The sequence below is a fragment of the Herpailurus yagouaroundi genome, unplaced genomic scaffold (genome assembly GCF_014898765.1).
Source record: "Herpailurus yagouaroundi ecotype Mexico unplaced genomic scaffold, PumYag 191, whole genome shotgun sequence".
NCBI lineage: Eukaryota > Metazoa > Chordata > Mammalia > Carnivora > Felidae > Herpailurus > Herpailurus yagouaroundi.
The window spans coordinates 12853569-12870555 of NW_024412422.1; the positions used below are offsets into that span (position 1 = coordinate 12853569).

General features: G+C 49.7%; 1 protein-coding gene across 4 annotated transcripts; it reads right to left on the reverse strand.

Moving 5' to 3' along the window:
- Positions 1-490: 490 nt before the first annotated feature.
- Positions 491-16740, reverse strand: MORN3 (MORN repeat containing 3). Of its 4 annotated transcripts, none has more exons than XM_040443926.1 (7): positions 16633-16740; positions 14067-14239; positions 8910-9067; positions 7201-7360; positions 4023-4207; positions 3638-3721; positions 3071-3308 (listed from the first exon to the last, which is right to left on the reverse strand). In XM_040443926.1, the coding sequence occupies exons 2-6, from the start codon at positions 14209-14211 to the stop codon at positions 3644-3646; spliced, it is 726 nt and encodes a 241-aa protein (XP_040299860.1). In that variant the 5' UTR covers positions 14212-14239; positions 16633-16740; the 3' UTR covers positions 3071-3308; positions 3638-3643. The 4 variants fall into 4 exon arrangements, with proteins under 4 accessions (XP_040299861.1, XP_040299860.1, XP_040299859.1 ...); XM_040443925.1 differs by having other exon boundaries at positions 16619-16735; XM_040443927.1 differs by lacking the exons at positions 3071-3308; positions 16633-16740 and adding an exon at positions 491-671 and having other exon boundaries at positions 14067-14604.
- Positions 16741-16987: the final 247 nt, after the last annotated feature.

A 16987-nucleotide genomic window follows, 5' to 3' on the forward strand; every position in this document is an offset into this window, starting at 1 on the left:
TTCTCCACGTGTCCTCATCACGTCCTTTCTAGCAGTGATTTTACCTGGGTGTTGCATTGAGCTGTCACGTCTCTTTAGTTGCTTTTAAATTTGGAACAGCCTTTTCTTGTCCTTTATGACATCGACATTTTTGGAGTCTGGGCCTGTGGTTTTGTAGAATGCCGCCTCAGCCTGGCTTCCCCGACGTTTTCCCGTTATTACAATCAGGATGTTTTGGCAGGAATGTTTATCTCCATTTTGCAGATGACAAAAGTTGATGCCCAAAGAGGTTAAGTGTAATTGGCTAGAATTCGAACCTAGAAAGTCTGGCTCAGAGCCCAGCCTCTCACAAAAATCATATATGTGGATTCTGGCTTTGCTTAAGAACTTGGTAGATCCAGCAGCAGCAGGAGGACTGGTCCCACCTTCTTGCAGAGCATCAGTGAGAAGGAACTGAGTTGCAGCCGCCTTCTTCCCCAGGAGATGTGTTTGCCACAGACCCCACCTCTCCTTCTTGTCTCACACCAGGCCAGCCTTGTTTATGTTACTTGCCTGGCTCTCCACCATGGGCCTTTGAGTTTGAGACCTCTGTGGGTCCCAGAAACACAATACAATATGGGATTTTATAAAAACAAAGTCCTCTGAGTGAAGTCAAAGTTCGTTGGGGCAAAGCGTGGCTTCAGGTTCTTGTCCTTCTGTGCAAACAGATGTGATAAGAGCAGTTTTGTGGGCTGAGTGGGGCAGGGGCACTCCTTTTTCCTATTGCAGCTTCTTGCCTCTCTCCTGCATCTCACGCACCAGGACCTACTCTCCCCTGTCCTTGGACAGCCTTCTGACTGGGACTGAGTAGTGGGGAGCAGGGCCCCCTGTGTAAAGCTCTCCGTTGCTCCCCAGAGAAGACCTGGCCATCTTCCATGCAGTCTCGTCACCTGGCCACCTCTTTGCTTCTGCAAAGACTTGGGAGCTGGCTGCACTAACTTCTGGGCTACGACTCCAGTCTTAGGTCTTCCCTTCCCTCCTCGCCTTTCCCCTCCCCTCTTTGTTTTCTTTCTTTCTTTCAGTATTATGTTTAGGTAATCTCCACACCCAATGTGGGGCTGAAACCCACAACCCCGAGGTCAAGACTCACACGCTCCAGCGACTGAGCCAGCCAGGCGCCCCTTAGGTTTATTTTCTTTCCTAAGTCAAAAAAATCACCAGATTGGCTTGTAAAATGTAGCTTTCCAAGCTTTTCCCCTAGAGGTTCCAATTCAAGTTGGTCTGTGTAGATCTAGAATCTGTATTTTTAACAAGCACCCCAGGTGCTCCAGGCAACTCAGGAAAACACTGGTAGTTAAAGAACAGTCTTTAATTTCAGTTTTATTTATATTTTGGATACATAATACATTCACAAGTTCCAAATACAACAGTGAAAAGTTGCCCTTCCTCCCTGGTTCCCAGTTCTCTCCAGAGACATCCATTGTGGCCAGTGTATTTATTGTGTTCCTATCTAGAGAGATTTTTATACATAAACTAGAACACACCCTACTTTTTCTGGTGGAAAAAAAAAAAAAAAAAGCTGGCCTTATATATGCTCTGCCACTGTTCTGTGCCTTCAGAGCAGACAGATCTAAGTTTAAGTACAGTTCCTTTCTAGCTTTGTGACTGGTGAACATCCCTGAACCTGTTTCCTCCTCTGAGAAGGTACTAATAATAGCAGGACACCTCATAGGTTGTTGAGGGGTCATGGGAGGAGACACATATCAGCACAGGGCCTGGCACCGAGTGAATGTTCTGTGTCCCAAGTGGGCCAGGCTCAGCTTCCTGGTGTGAGAACCATACCGAGGGTCAGGCCACCCTGCTTATGATTTAGAGGGCAGAAAGAACATCAATAGTGTCCCTGCTTATTGAATCTTTATATCTGGCACTTGCTGAGGGCTTTATGAACACGGGGTTACAGGGTTATACTTCGGACATTGGGCTGGAAAACTATTGTAGAATGTTTTTTTTAATGTTTATTTTTGAAAGAGTGTAAGCAGGGGAGGGGTAGAGAGCGAGGGAGACACAGAATCTGAAGCAGGCTCCAGGCTCTGAGCTGTCAGCACAGAGCTCGATGTGGGGCTCGAACCCACAAACCCTGAGATCATGACCTGAGCTGAAGTCGGGAGCCCCTAGAGTATATTATAGTGTGTTTAGCAGGATCCTCAACCTCTAGCCACTAGTTGCCAGTAATATCTTTCCCTGCCAGTTGTGACAACCAAAAATGCCTCCAGACATTGCTAAGTGTCCCCCAGCAGGGAAGGGAGACAACAGCACCCTCAGATTAGAACCACACCTTATTTCATCCTCATGTTAACCACGGTAACCTGGGTGGTAAGGACTGTTATTGTCCGGGTCTGAGGGGAGGGAACCTAGAGAACAGAGAGGTTGGGTGCCATGTCCAAGAACACACCGCTCATAAATCACTGTTGGGATTCACACCCAGGCAGTCTGACTGCTGAGCTCATGTTCCTACCCATTATGTAAGGGTCCCTTATATCTTGCAGAATGTTGTCTAGAATTCTGCAAAGCTCTCCCTGGATCTCAGCTTCACAATTAACCTCAATACAACTTATTTGTTATTATTACATCTGTTAGCAAATCCTCAAAAACACCCCTGTGAGATCTCCTAAGTGCCATTTTACAAATGGGGCAGCTGAGGTCACTTAGGGTCACAAAACCAGTAAGTCAGGGGTTCATGGCCCCGGCTGCACGTTAGAGTCATCTGGGGAACTTTCTGAAGGCCAGGCCTCACCCCAGACAGACCAGAGTCTGAATGTGAGACCTGGGTGTCTGTAGCTTTTAAAGCTCCTGCAGGATCCTAAGGTTGAGTGTTCCTGTGTTAGGTTGAGAAGCCAGGTTCGGTCTCAACCCCAAATCTTAGTGGCCAATGTGACCAGACACCGGCTCTTCTCCCTGGAGTATCTCAAAGGTCAGAGACCTAGAGACACTTCTTTCTCCCCCTGGGTAAATCCATGCAGCCCGTGGGGACGTCTGTCTTCCTCACCTAAAGTCCTTCCCAGAACTCCACCCTCTCCACCCCACCCACAATCACACACTGCAAGCCCTGGGCTGAAGCCACCAGGTTCTTGTATACTCCCGTGCTCAGGAATGGGGGTCCAGAATGAAAGTTGTAACAAGAGGATCCCCAAAGCCAGCTGGGGAGAGGATGATCCAGTGCTGGGAGGAGTGAGGTGTCCTCTGAGGGTGCCAAGGGTGTGCCCGAGTCACCACTCACTTCTGCAGAAGCCGCACCGGTTTGAGCAGTTGGGCGACGGGCTTGAATTTCTCCAGAAGCTCTGGTGTGTTCTCTGCAGGGGCAAGGGGCTGGTGGCAGCTGGCGACCCAAAGATGCTGTACCATCACCCTCTCCTGGAACCCCACTTAACACCCACACGAGGAGGGGCTAGGACAGATGCACAAGTGCAGGCCTGGGGCAAACTACCTTACTCAAGGGCTTTCGGGAGGGACCTGGTCTTTGAGGAAATGAGTTTTGAAGGGGAGGAACCAAAAAGAACCAGCTGGATTGCAGGAGGAAAGAAACCCACCCTCTGGTCCTGCCCCTGAGCCCCTTGGCCAAAGGAGACCCCAGGAGCTTTCTCAACCACATCCGAGGGGGGAAAGTATGCCCATCCCTCACCTGGCATCAATCTTCATCTTCCTCTGTCTTCTTGAACATGGCCAAGGCTTCCTCCAGCACACCATTAGGGTCTAGAATTTCGATCTGGAGGGAAACAGTAAGGGGTTGGATTGGGGAGCATGGAAGGCCCAGGCCGCCATCCTGTGGGGTGCTGCCCACCTTGTGGGGTGCTGCCGACTCTGGAAGTGCTATCTGCCTTGGGCGCTGCCAGTCTCCGTGGGGATGCCCCGACTGAAAACAAAATCTGGTCTGTTCCCTGGCTGGGCTGGGCTGGGCTAGGCCTGGCCAGGCTGGATGTGCCTGGGTGTGTGTGGGCGGTTGGGGGGGAGGTACTGTTTTCTGATTCTCTGGGTGTGGCCACAGGGCCCTGGTGGGTGCTGCCCACCTTAGGAATGGGGAACTGGGTGGGCTCAGGGGCCTCATCGCGGCCAAAGTCAATCATTGTGCCACACTTGGCCACGTCGTCCACCCAGAAGCCTTCAAACAGCTGACCGTGGTCCAGGTGGAAGAAACGGCCCGACCCATTCTTCATGCCCCTCTGCCAGTAGCCCTCGTAGCGGTTCCTGTTCTCTGGGGGAAAGGACAGGGTCACTTGGGTGCTGGACACACCTGACCAGGCCCCTCTACCACGTTGGCCCCTCCCCATGCCACTGTGCCCACAGGGAAGCCAGAAGGAGACCAAGATGTTGAGAGTGCCCTGGGCTGGGCTGCCTGGAGTCTGGGAGGCCCGAACTATAAACGTCAGAGCCTAGGGGTGTCAAGGGCTTCCGGAATCAGAGCCGGTCCAAGTCTTGCCTCCACTACTTGCCTGAATTTGGATGAGCAACATCATTTCCTATTTATACAAAATGTAGCTACTGACATGAAGAGGCAATGTTTTTCCAGCACTCATTCTGCGCATGGTTCTTTGCTATGTTTCTGACCTCACGCGCTCCTCACAAAAACAGTTCTATGAAGGATAACGGACTCCATTTTTACAGATGGAGCTTGAAAGCTCAGGGAGTTTGACTGACGTGCTCAAGGTCACAGAGCTAGGAAGTGTCAGAGACAAGATTTGAAGCCAAGGGCTGTTCATCCCAGGAGACCATGCTCTTAATCATGAATTAACTCTCCTGCTCAACGGATGGTGGTGCTGCTGCAAAAGGAGTAATAATAAAGCTAGCACTTCTCCGCTGAGACGCTCGCAGCCATGTGGTCTCGGGCAAATCACTCGACCATTCTGTCTCATTTCCTCATTTGTAAAATGGGAATAACAGTAACACCTACCTCACAGAATTGCGGTGGAGATTCAATAAGTCAAAACACAGAAAGGGCTTAGAAGGATACTGGATAAACTCTAGGTCAGAGGTCAGCAGACTTTTTCTGTGAAGGGGCAGACGGTATTTTCTGCTTTGTGTGTCACACGTTCTCTGTCACAGCCACTCAACTCTGCCATCGAATCATGAAAGCAGCGTGGACAATGTGTAAATGTATGAGCAAGTCAGTGTGCCAATAAAACTTTACTTACCAAAACGTACGTGGAGCTGGATTTGGATTTGGTTCAAGGATTGTAATTTGCTGACACCTGCTACCTCCAAGTATGAGCTCTAATATTGTTGAACACTTACTATTACGTGTCAGGCACCATGCTAAGCACTCCACAAACCTCAGTGAACCTTCACAATACCCTGCTTAAGTTTTATTTTTATCCTTACTTTACAGATGAGAAAACCAATTTCTGGGCCACTAGAAATGATGCACTTAGAACCCTTACACTATGTGTGGCCGCAGCAGGTGCTCACTAAATGCAGGCTATCAGATGCTCACTGAAAGCAGGCACAGTACTGGGTGCCTGGGGGATTGAGGACGACAGACAGAAGTGACTGGATTAAACCCTCCTCAGTGGCCCCAATGCCTCAGTTTGGCCAAATCTCACTGGAAGTTGGAATCGTGAGTTTTCAGGAGACTGAGCTCTGGTCTGTGTCCTCACTAAGAGCACTTACTATGTGCCAGGCATTGGGGAAACAGTGGGGAACAAAATAAATACGCAGTCCAGGTCCTTATCCAGCTCACAGTCTGGAGAGACAATGGCACTAGCTTTATAGATAGCCTACTATGTGCCAGACGTGTTCGTAGCACCTACAAAGTGGGTACTACTATCACTCCCATTTTACAGGTGAGGTAACTGAGGCACCAACAGAAAGAAACTTGCCCAAGGTTATACACCTAGTGCTAAAAAGGAAAGGAAGCAAGCAGGTGCTGAGGAGAATGTGCTTTAGTGGAGTGAAAAGGGAAGGCCTCTCTGAGGAGGAGACAGTGCAAAGACCTGGAGGATCTTCTTTCTATTGCGGGGAAGAGAGAACTGCAGTGCAAGGGCCCTGAGGCAGAAAGCGTGGGAGGAACTGGAAGAACATGAGTCTGGCTGAAATGAAGGGATTCCCAGAGGAAGACGTGGGAAGCACAATTAGGTGAGGAGGGCCAGATGGTGCTGCCCATGGATGGTTGAAAGCAGGGCAGCCACCAGGTCCAATCTGTAAAAAATTCATGCTGGTTGCTATGTAGGGAATGGGTTAAGTCCTGACGCTAAGGCAGTTTACTTGACTGATTACTCTTTCCTCTGTTCTTTCCCAGCTCAATGCCTATCAGGTTCCTTCTCTTCCTTCAAGTCTTCTGTTCAAATGTCACCTCTTGAGGGAGACATTCCCTGACCATAAGTCAATCTAAATCGCTCCTGTCCACAACTCCTTTGTCATCCAACACACCTTTCTATTTTCAAGGGATATTCCTTAGCACTTTGGATCTAACGACTAACAGACTGCATTGACCTTGAGCAAGTCACTTAACCTCTCTGTACCTCAGTTCATCTGTAAAATCGGGCTAAGGGTATCTATCTTATAGGACCATAGCGAGGATTAAGTGAGCTCAGTGCTGTGTAAGCATAGACTATGATTATTAGGACCATAAGAAAATGTCTTTTTTTTTTTTTAAGTTTTTTTTTTTTTTCAACGTTTATTTATTTTTGGGACAGAGAGAGACAGAGCATGAACGGGCGAGGGGCAGAGAGAGAGGGAGACACAGAATCGGAAACAGGCTCCAGGCTCTGAGCCATCAGCCCAGAGCCTGACGCGGGGCTCGAACTCACGGACCGCGAGATCGTGACCTGGCTGAAGTCGGACGCTTAACCGACTGCGCCACCCAGGCGCCCCGAAAATGTCTTAATTGTTGATGTTTATTGTTAGGCTCCCCCTTTCGAATATAAGCTCCCAGGAGGGCATCTGGGTGGCTCAGTCGGTTGAGAGTCAGATTCTTGATTTTAGCTCTGGTCATGATCTCACCATTGGTGAAATTGAGGCTGGGTCAGGCTCTGTGCTGTCAGCTTGGAGACCATTTGTGATTCTCTCTCTCCCTCTCTCTCTGCCCCTCCCCCACCCTGTCTCAAAATAAATAAATAAACTTAAAAAAAGAAAAAAGGAATATAAATTCTTTGAGGGCAGGGATCTGGTCCCGTCGTTCACCTTAGCTGGAGCTGGAGAAAGGGTTGTGGGTGGGGCGTGGCCAGCAGGCTATTGGGGCGGGGCACTTACTCAGGCGCAACATGCCCTCCCCATTCGGCTTGTCCTTCAACCACTGGCCCTCGTAGATGTCGCCGTTACTGTAGTACATGCGGCCCCACCCGCTGCGCTGGTCGCCACACCACTCACCCTCGTAATACTCCTTGGGTCCGAAAAACTGAATCCCATAGCCCTGAAAGCACAAAGGTGTCCCTGTTCATGGCGTCCCCAACACCAGGAAAGTCACCCCCATCTTCCCTGGCACCCAAGCCACACCCTGGCTACTTCCCTGTTTCCTCCCTCAGCCCTACATCCCAAGCTCATGGTCGTAAACTGAAAAAGCTCCCCGGGTTGTCCCATTGCCCTCCACCCCTGTGCTGTCACCTTCATCACCTTCATGCAGCCCAGTATCTCGTCTCTGCTCCTCACGGGTCCCCTTCCTCCAACTCTCCCATTCTCCCCTCCTCATGCATCCCCCAGTAAGCAGCTAGACGGATCTTTACATCGCACATCTGATCATGTTTGCCCCCTCTCCTCAGCTTTGATTTGACCCTATTAAAAGTCACAGATGCTTCTGAGAGAATCCGATCAGTTATGGACTTTCTCCCCAGAAAAATGAACACAACTACAGAGAATCATGGACTCCCCGCAGATCACACCTAAGGAAGTTGGGTTAAGCAGCCCGTCTACCCCTCAAAATCCTGATTCTCCACATAGCCTTCAAGGCCCCCGCCTACCCCTCCCCCCTCACTCCTACCTGTGGGCACACACACCTTGCTGTTTGACACATTCTTTGCTCCTTCCACTTTGCTACTTCCTCTTCTCCTTTTTTCCCTCCGTTTAAGTCTTTGTACCTTTTGGCATCACCTCCTGCAGGAAGCCTGCCCTGAATTCTCAATTCCTGTGGGCTCCCTGTGAAAACCTCTATCCTAACGCCATATTAAATGTGAATTGTTTATTTTGGGATCTCTCTCCCTACTGGTCAGTAAACAGTTTCAGAGCAGAGATCATGAAATCCTGAGCTCTACCACTTGCCAGCAGTGTGTGACCCCAGGTAAGGCACTTCACCTCTCTGAGCTTGTTTCCTTATGAATAAAATGAGTGATGACGATGATGACGATATTGTGAGTTAGCTGAAGCATCATATGCTGTGACTCTGGCATCGCAATAGCAGTTGTTCAATAGCAGCACTGTGTTATTATCTGTCTCTATGGCGTATGGTGAGGGGTCAGGCACTTATGGGTTGAAGATATGCCTCTGGCTGGCTTCTACCTCCAGGACCTTCCTTTCTTGTTCTGTGGCCAAGGGTGTGGCCTTTGCTTTCTTGCTCCCACTTTTCCTACCCCCTTCTTGTTCAGGCCCAACAGAAGGGGGATTCTTAGAAAGGAATGCCCAGGGAAAAGAAAGCCAGGAAATGAGTGGGGGAGATGGGGGAGGAGACTTGGCCCCCACACAGCCTGGCTGGCTTTTTGTAGCCACAGGGTTTCATGGGCTCCTCCCTGGGCCCTCTCCTCTTGCTTCCTGTTTCCTGGGTTTTGTTCTGAGAACCCTTGATGATTCCCCACCCCTTCCTTCTCCCACGCACACAGTGCCCTTGTCCTCCTTCCCTCAACCCTTCCCCCCTTTTTTCCCAGGCCTCTCTGACTGCTCCCCCTACACACACACACACACACACACACACACACACACACAGCCTGCTTTCAGCCCGGCCCACACCCCAGAGCATGATGGGAACCACTCACCGATTTTTTATCATCTTTCCACCAGCCAGAGTATACTTTCCTATACTTTCCCTTCTCTTGGTCAGGATTGCTGAGGGTGCCATAGCCATCTCGCTTCCCAAACTTCCAGTCTCCCTCATAGATGGCTCCTTTTTTCTTCCAGATCTGTGTTCCTTTTCCTGATGACACAGAGACGGGCCAAGATTGCAGACACGGCAGCCATGGGGCTGGAGGGGCAGATGCTGTGTCTGCCTTGGCCTCAGGGGCTGCCTTGGTGTTCTCAAGGGCTGGGCCAGGGTCTGTGCCCCTAGACACCCACCAGTAGGGAAAACACCAAGAAAGTTCCATTTCTACAAATAGCAGTTCTCCAGTCCTTTGCTCTGAAACCAGATTCCTCTAACAAATCCCAAGTAGAAATCTGCCACTTCTTTTTCTCTTAATAATAAGCTTTGTCTCTTTTTTCTATTTTAATATTTTTAATGTTGATTTATTTTTGAGAGAGACAGAGACAGAGTGTGAGCGGGGGAGGGGCAGAGAGAGAGAGGGAGACACAGAATCCAAAGCAGGCTCCAGGCTTCGGAGCTGTCAGCACAGAGCCCGACTCGGGGCTCGAACTCATGAACCATGAAATCATGACCTGAGCCGAAGTCAGACACTTAAGCGACTGAGCCACCCAGGTGCCCCTAGCTTTATCTCTTCATAATACTGAATGATTATGCCAGATGGCCAGAATTTCTAGAAAATATTCTGCATATTTCTTCAGTTCTCCAGAACACACATGGGGACCCTCTCCTACCACTCCTGCTTCGTCTGTGTCTTCCACTCCCGCCTTCCAGACTGCTCTCCAACCACTATGGCCTCCCTGCTGTTCCTGGATCCCGCCAGATATGCTTCTGCCTCAGGGCCTTTATGCCTGCTTATCCTTTGGCCTAGAACGCTCTTCTCCAAATATTCACTCACTCCCTACCTCCTGCAAGTCTCTGTTCAAATCTTTCTCAGCGAGGCTTACCCTGACCAACCCCTGTAAAATCACAAGCCTATCTTCCTCTCTTACCCTGCTCTGTTTCTTTCCATATCCCTTATCAACTCCTAACCTAACAGACAATTCACTCACTTATCATTTATTGTCTATTGTCTAGCTCTCCATGAGGAGAATGTGCACTCTCTGAGGACACAGACTTTGGTCCGTTCTGCTCACTGCTCTATTCCCAGCACCGAGGAACAGTGCCTGGCAAGTTGCAGGAGACAAATACATGCTGAACAAAGACATCTGTTGAACAAAAGGACCAATAAAATATTTGTGGAGTACCTATATGGGCCAATTCATGTCTTGGTCCTTGGTAGCTCAGGAACAAATCCAACATTGTCCCTGTGAGCTTTCTGATCTTGCACAAATAACTTAATGTTATTAAGTGCCTCAATGTTATTAAGCTCCTCATCAGTAAAAGGGAGATGAGAGAATCTCATGGGGTTGTTCTATCACTAAATTCATTACCGTATGGAAAGCACTTAGAACAGTGCCTGCAAATAGGAAAGATGTTAGCAATTATTTTTGCCCTTGAGGTAGAGCTCTCACTGGGTTGTCTATACCTGTCCTCCTTCTAATTTTATTCCTTTTGGGGAACCAGCACCTCCCAAACTCTCAATCCCTAAGGTTTGTATGGATCAGACTGGATCAGACTCCTCCCCCTGGCAAGGCTAGCCAATCAGCCCAGGCCACTGTGATTGGCTCAATGAAGGGCATGTGATTCAAGTTGGTCTAATGAGACTGTTTGCCTCTGGGATGACGGCAAATTTACCACCTCCTCAAAGGTCCTTTTTTTTTTTTTTTTTTTTTTAGTTTAGTTTATTTACTTATTTTGAGCGAGAGAGAGTGCAGGAGTGGCAGAGAGAGAGGGAGAGAGAGAGAATTCCAAGCAGGCTCTGTACTGGCAGTGTGGAGCCCTAGGCGGGGTTCAAACCCACAAACCATGAGAGATCATGACCCTAGCGGAAACCAAGAGCAGATGCTCAATGAACTGAGCCCCCCATGCGCCCCAATAAGGTCCTTTGTGGTTGGAACCCTTGCCCTGCCTGCTCTTTCTCCTGACTCTCTCTGCTCTGGGCACATGGGCTTCCAGTCAGTTCCAAAAACAAGACTGAACAAGACTTAATACAGCCCAAAGCCTTCCATTCTGATTCCACCATCTAGAAGATATGCTCTTCTACCAAGTGAATCCTTATCCTTTTGCACTCAGCTCAAACATCACCTCTCTGTGTTCTCATGGCTGCCTCTGTGTCTCCTCTCTGGCGCTCTTCACATCCTGATGCCACACTTTTATTTTTATTTTTTTGATGCAAAATAACCTTGTTTTATTATGTACAGACTATATATAAACAAATCACCCACTCTGAAAACAGTAGGTTCTGGTTTTTCCCAGGGCCCTCAGAAGCGTCTGGGAGACAGTTCCTTCCCCAGAGAGGAGTGTGTGTGTGTGTGTGTGTGTGTGTGTGTGTGTGTGTGTGTGTGAGAGAGAGAGAGAGAGAGAGAGAGAGAGAGAGAGAGAGAGAGATCTAGCCACATGCTTCTCCTTGCCTAAAATCTTACACTTTGGCTCCAGCTTCTCTGGTCCAGGAGGAGGTCTCAGCCTGGGGCAGGCATAAGCCAATCACTCAACTTCTTTTTTTTTTTAAGTTATTTATTTATTTTGAGAGAGAGAGAGAGCATGAGCAGGGCAGGGGCAAAGAGAGAAGGAGAGGGAGAATCCCAAGCAGGCTCTGTGCTGTCAGCACGGAGTCCAATGAGGAGCTTGAACTCACAAACCATGAGATCATGACCTGAACTGAAATCAAGAATCAGATGGTTAACCAACTGAGCCACCCAGGCGCCCCTCAATCACTCAACTTCTATCTTATTCTTCTGCAAAGAATCAAGGAAGGATTGCCACTCTGCTGGGTAAAAATGCTTATAGACATTGGTCTTATTCTGAATCTGTTTTGGGATATCTTGACAGTAATCCTCCTCATCTTAGGCCATAGCTTTATAGTCATCCCCATGGTTCTCCACCATGTAGCATACATAGTCACTGAGTTTTCGAGACAGCATGTTTCCTTTTTTTTTCTGGGAGGCTGGCTTCTGCCTCCAGGTCATTTAGCACATAGGTATGTGACCCTCAGTAAATAATTTCTTCTCTCCGAGTCCCAATTTCCTCTTCTCTAAAATGGGATATTACTTACTGTGTGGCTTCTCTGTGAGACTGGAGCTCCCTGGGGGCTGGCATTAAGCAGATGCCCAGTACAGGGCCTGGCATGGACTAGGAGTGCAATGGGTGTTAGCAGAGTGAACGAATGAACAGGCTGGGGAAGCACTAGCCACTCCAATCCTTGCCCTGAATGATGATGACTTTTGACTGCTTCCAGGCTGCTTACACCACAGCAATCCCCTGTCAGCGTGGTCAAAGGCACGTCTTGAAGAGAGGGGAGGCTGGGTCTGGATTCTCTGACAGGTCCATTTTCTGGAGCCCCAGCCCAATCAGCTCTATGCCTCCAGGGTCCTAGGGGAGGCAGGACTCACACAGAAGAAGGGCTCAGAGGGCCTTGTCAACCCATGAGTTCATATCACAGGTGGGACAGCTGAGATCCAGAGAATGGGAGATGGCTTACCCGAAATCACACAGCTGTTCAGTGGTAGAGCCAGGGTCAGAACTTCGGGATCCTGATTCCTAGTTTAGGGCCTTGTCCACCTCACCTGCTGCCCACAGGGACTAAAGCACACAAACAGGCATCTTTAACTGCACACAAAGCCCAGAGTAGCTGCATAAAGTCTGGCCTTTAAGTCAGTGCTGAGTGGTGGTGTTGTGTCGCACATTGGGTGGGGTGAGCTTTGGAGTGCTTCCGGACAAGGAAAGTTCTCAGGAGTGGTGATCCCTGCCACGCTCAGCCCTCAAAGAACACTCAAGAAGTTCCCCTTCTGTACAGACCCTGGGCTACACACTTGATAGACATCATCTTTTATCTTTACTGATAAGTATTTTCCCACTTTACAGATTGGAACACTGAGGCTCAGAGTGGGGTAATTAGTTCCTCAAGGCCAGAGTTGGTGAAGCTGAGATTCTGACCCAGCTTTATGGACTCCAAAGTGCTTAGCTCAGGAAGGCAGGACAGAAAAGTGGTTAAGAACATAGCATCTGGATTTCAAGTCCTGAGTGAGAAGCCATAACATCTGTTTAGAATAAAAATTTGTTTTTGGGGGGGTGCCTGGCTGGCTCTGTCAGAAGAGCATGTGACTCTTGACCTTGAGGCCATGAGTTTGAACTTCATGTTGGGTGTAGAGATTACAAGAGTTTGAACTCATGACCCCAAGATCAAGAGTCACATGCTTGGGGCACCTGGGTGGCTCAGTCGGTTAAGTGTCCAACTCTTGGTTTCAGCTCAGGTCATGATCTCATGGTTCATGAGTTCAAGCCCCGCATCAGGCTTCACACTGACAGTATGGAGCCTGCTTGGGATTCTCTCCCTCTCTCTCTGCCCCTCCCCTGCTCACTCTATCTCTCTCTCAAAATAAATAAATAAACTTAAAAAAAAAAAAAAAAAGAGTCACATGCTCTACCAACTGAACCATCTAGGTGCCCCTAAATAAATAAAACTTAAAAACACTTGATTTTCTTCAGGGCTGATTTTGTACCACAAGGACCCCCATGCTGTTTGCTGGTTAAAGCTACAGTTAAATTTGAAGCCCCAGCTAGTTGTGTGTGTATGTGCTTGTGTGTGTGTGTCCTCTCTCACTCATTACTGGTCAGACCCCCACATCAGAGCTCTTTGAATCACCACTGCAAGTGGTTTGGGGGGCTCCTTTTCCTCCTGCTAACCAGGCCCAACTTAGCCCAGGTCTCAGAGGGTAAGGACTATGCTGGAGTCCCTAGAACCCAGGCCGTGGTTATGGTTGGTATCTCAAGACCACTTTGTCCCGCGCTGGTCCCTGGTCATCTAAAGTCAGGGTTGAGTTTGGCTCCAGAGCCCCAAGCTGTGGAGGCCCCCAGCTGGTCCAGGTCAGCAGCATTTACCCCCTGGGGGAGCCTTGGTGACATGTCTTATGATATCTTACGTCCCTGACAAGCTCTGCCAGCTACTTCCTTGGCCCCCATCACCCACCATGGCCCAGACTCCATACTCCCAAGCCCCTGAAGATCCCCCACTCACCATGTTTCATGTTGTCCTTCCATTGGCCCACATAGCAGTCACCATTGACAGCATTCACCTGGTGCCTCAGTCCATTCTTTTGGGCCTTCTGGTCCCACTCCTTCCACAGGGGCTCCGACTTTTGCAGGCACTTAGAGTTAGGCATGTTGGCTGCTTCTGCGGGACCAGAGGTGCTGGCAAAGAGTTAGGGACATCAGGGGCTCAGTGTGTCCCTAGTAATGCCAGGATCCCAGGGCTTCATGAGGAGGCACTTGTCTGAGCCCAAATGGTGTGAGTCATGTGTGTTTGGAGTCCCCGGGCAGATGAGCAGCCATTTGGGGGGGATCCTTCTGCACTAGACTGGCCTGTGTCTGTCATCTCCTTTGCATCTCTAGGGCCTCCCTGAGGTGGGTCTGATGGCACAATTGCTTGGGAACCCAGGGAAACCAGTAGAGCAGGGGGGTTTGTGATGACAAAGCTGTCCCCCACCGATGGTTGAAAGTCACATATTTAATAACCAATATGACCAGTCAGAGTGGATGCTGGTCCTAAGTCTAGAGCCTGGCCTGGAGCCCCCAGTGGTGAGCAGTGGGATTCACTCAGGGAGAGTTGTGGGGAGAAGAGCTAGCCAGGCCACTCTGGGCTGGCAGACAGATGCCGTAGCAGAGCCCACAGGGACACCTTCTCTGCACCCAGCACCCAATACTGTAGTTCTTTTGGCCCTGCCTTATCTGTTAGCGGGTACTGGAAAGGCTCAGGGCCTGGCTTTTGAAGTGGTCAGGAAAGCCCACCAACTAAGGATACTACATCTCGGGTGACCAACTGTCCGGGTTTGCCTAGGATTGCGGGGTTTCCTAGGAATTTGGATTTCAGTGCCAAAACTGAGCTGATCCCAGGCACACCAGGATGGATGGTCATCCTTTTATCTATGACCTCTGCCCTCTGCCCGGATATTCTACTTGTCTGCCTTATTACCTGCTTAGGTTTTCCCATCAGACCAGGGCTCTCCTTCCTGCCACGCCTGATGGGGTTGCAGGGAATCTCTGGGTGGTCTAAGGTCTCTCTGTAGTCTGGGACCCCACCACCTGTGCTCTTCATGTCCTCAAGATCTCCAGTGAGGACATTCATGTCTATCTGTGCGTCTCGGCGCAGCTTGTGCAAGGTGATAAAGATGGTCTCCTCCCAATCAGGGGATCTGTTTCCCCTCAGCAAATACCATCTATCCTGCTCCATGGGTTTGGGCAATACTCACACGTGCCAGTGGAGCTGGCAGAAGGGGCTAGAGTGAAATATTTAACCAATATCCTGATAGGTACTGACCAATTAGAATGACCTCTGGGCTGAGCAGGTTTCAGGAGGTCATGGTATCTCAAGCATCCAACCACCCACAGCCAGCAACCTGTGGGTATGCAACCTGTGCAGTCGAACAGGGCCCACCCTTAGAAGGGCCTGTGCTTGGTTTATTCCTTTGATGTCACTGTTTTTTAATTCTATTAAAAAAAAATTTTTAATGTGTATTTATTATTGAGATACAGAGAGACAGAGTGTGAGCAGGGGAGAGGTAGAGAGAGGGGGAGACACAGAATCCAAAGCAGGCTCCAGGCTCCGAGCTGTCAGCACAGAGCCCGTCGCGGGGCTTGAACTCACAAACTGTGAGATCATGACCTGAGCCGAAGTCGGTCACCCAACCGACTGAGCCACCCAGGTGCCCCACTGTTTTTTAATTCTTAATATTTTGTGGGTGAGGGCCCCCTTTTCCATTTTGCACTGGGCCCACACATCAAGAAGTTCCTTCTGTTGGGCTACAGCAGGGTCTCCAGGAGTCTGACCAGGCTGACTAAGCACACAGGCTGGCATTTATTTTGACAATCGTGCCTAGGAACAGGGTAAGTCCCTCCTGGTAAAGAAAAGAGCAAGGGCAAAAGCTGGGAGGGAGTAAACAGTCTCAGGCCTTAAATTTAATGTGTTTTTCCCCCTCCCATTTCCTAGTACCACCTGTATGATGATGGATTTTTACATGTAAATTAATTCACTTTTAAAAATCAATGTATTTATCATGTGAAGAAAGAGACTTCACATGTCATTACTATAAATGGAAAAGGAGCGTCAGATACCCTAAGGGGAAGGTACTGTAAAAATTGAAATACTATAAAGAAACCAACTTAAGTCTTAGCTAGATATTGTGGCTTACTGAAGTTGAGTTTAGCAAATGTTCAGAAAGTTGGTAGTGTCATATTACCCCCAAACTGACACTTTCTCCTTGGCTTACTCAGAAGTGTAAGAGAACCTAGAACCTAATAACTTTTTTACGATGTCACTGGGTGTTACTTAATGCCTCATCAGTGTAGTATAAAATCATCCTCTGTCCCACACTTTCCCGGGAACACAGGTTCAACTCAAGAGGAGGTTGCGGTCTTAATATGTGAGCCACTGACAGGGGAAGGAAGCCTTATGAGGCGGTGCGCGGACTCTGCCCCGTAGGTTGTATACTAAATCGCAATAAACTACAACGGAAGGTGGAGGGGCGGCGCCCAGATGGCTGAGGGTCCGTCCCGAGCACCCACCCCACTCACCTGCGCCAGCTCACCTGCGAGGCGGAACCTGGATCCTCAGCCCGGGGGCGAGAGCGGTGGGGTCTCAGCCTCCAGCTTCAGTCGCCGAGTGCAGCTCGCGCCTAGGCGTCCCTGGCCCGGCTGGGGTCTCTATGGCAACGCGGGGCCCTAGCAAAGCCACCGGCAGTGCCCGCCCCTTCCTGCGGAGACTGCGCTCGCTGAGCAGCCGGAAGGGTGTAGATACGCAGGCGTGGGGAAGGATGTTTTAGGGCCTGTGGAGGTCGAGGGCCGCTGGTACATAGGCCTGATGGCCAAAGGCTGGTGGGCGAGCCCGAAGACCCCACAGCCGATAACCGCGGAGCGTGGGCCCCAGTGTGTCCCGGGAGGCTA

Coding starts and splice junctions, on each gene's coding strand:
- MORN3 (XM_040443927.1), bottom strand. CDS start 14,211: ATGCCTAACTCTAAGTGCCTGCAAAAGTCGGAGCCCCTGTGGAAGGAG. Junction 9,068..14,066: donor GAAGGACAACATGAAACATG/GTGAGTGGGGGA, acceptor CTGTGTCATCAG/GAAAAGGAACACAGATCTGG. Junction 3,722..4,022: donor CCCAGTTCCCCATTCCTAAG/GTGGGCAGCACC, acceptor GTTTCCCTCCAG/ATCGAAATTCTAGACCCTAA.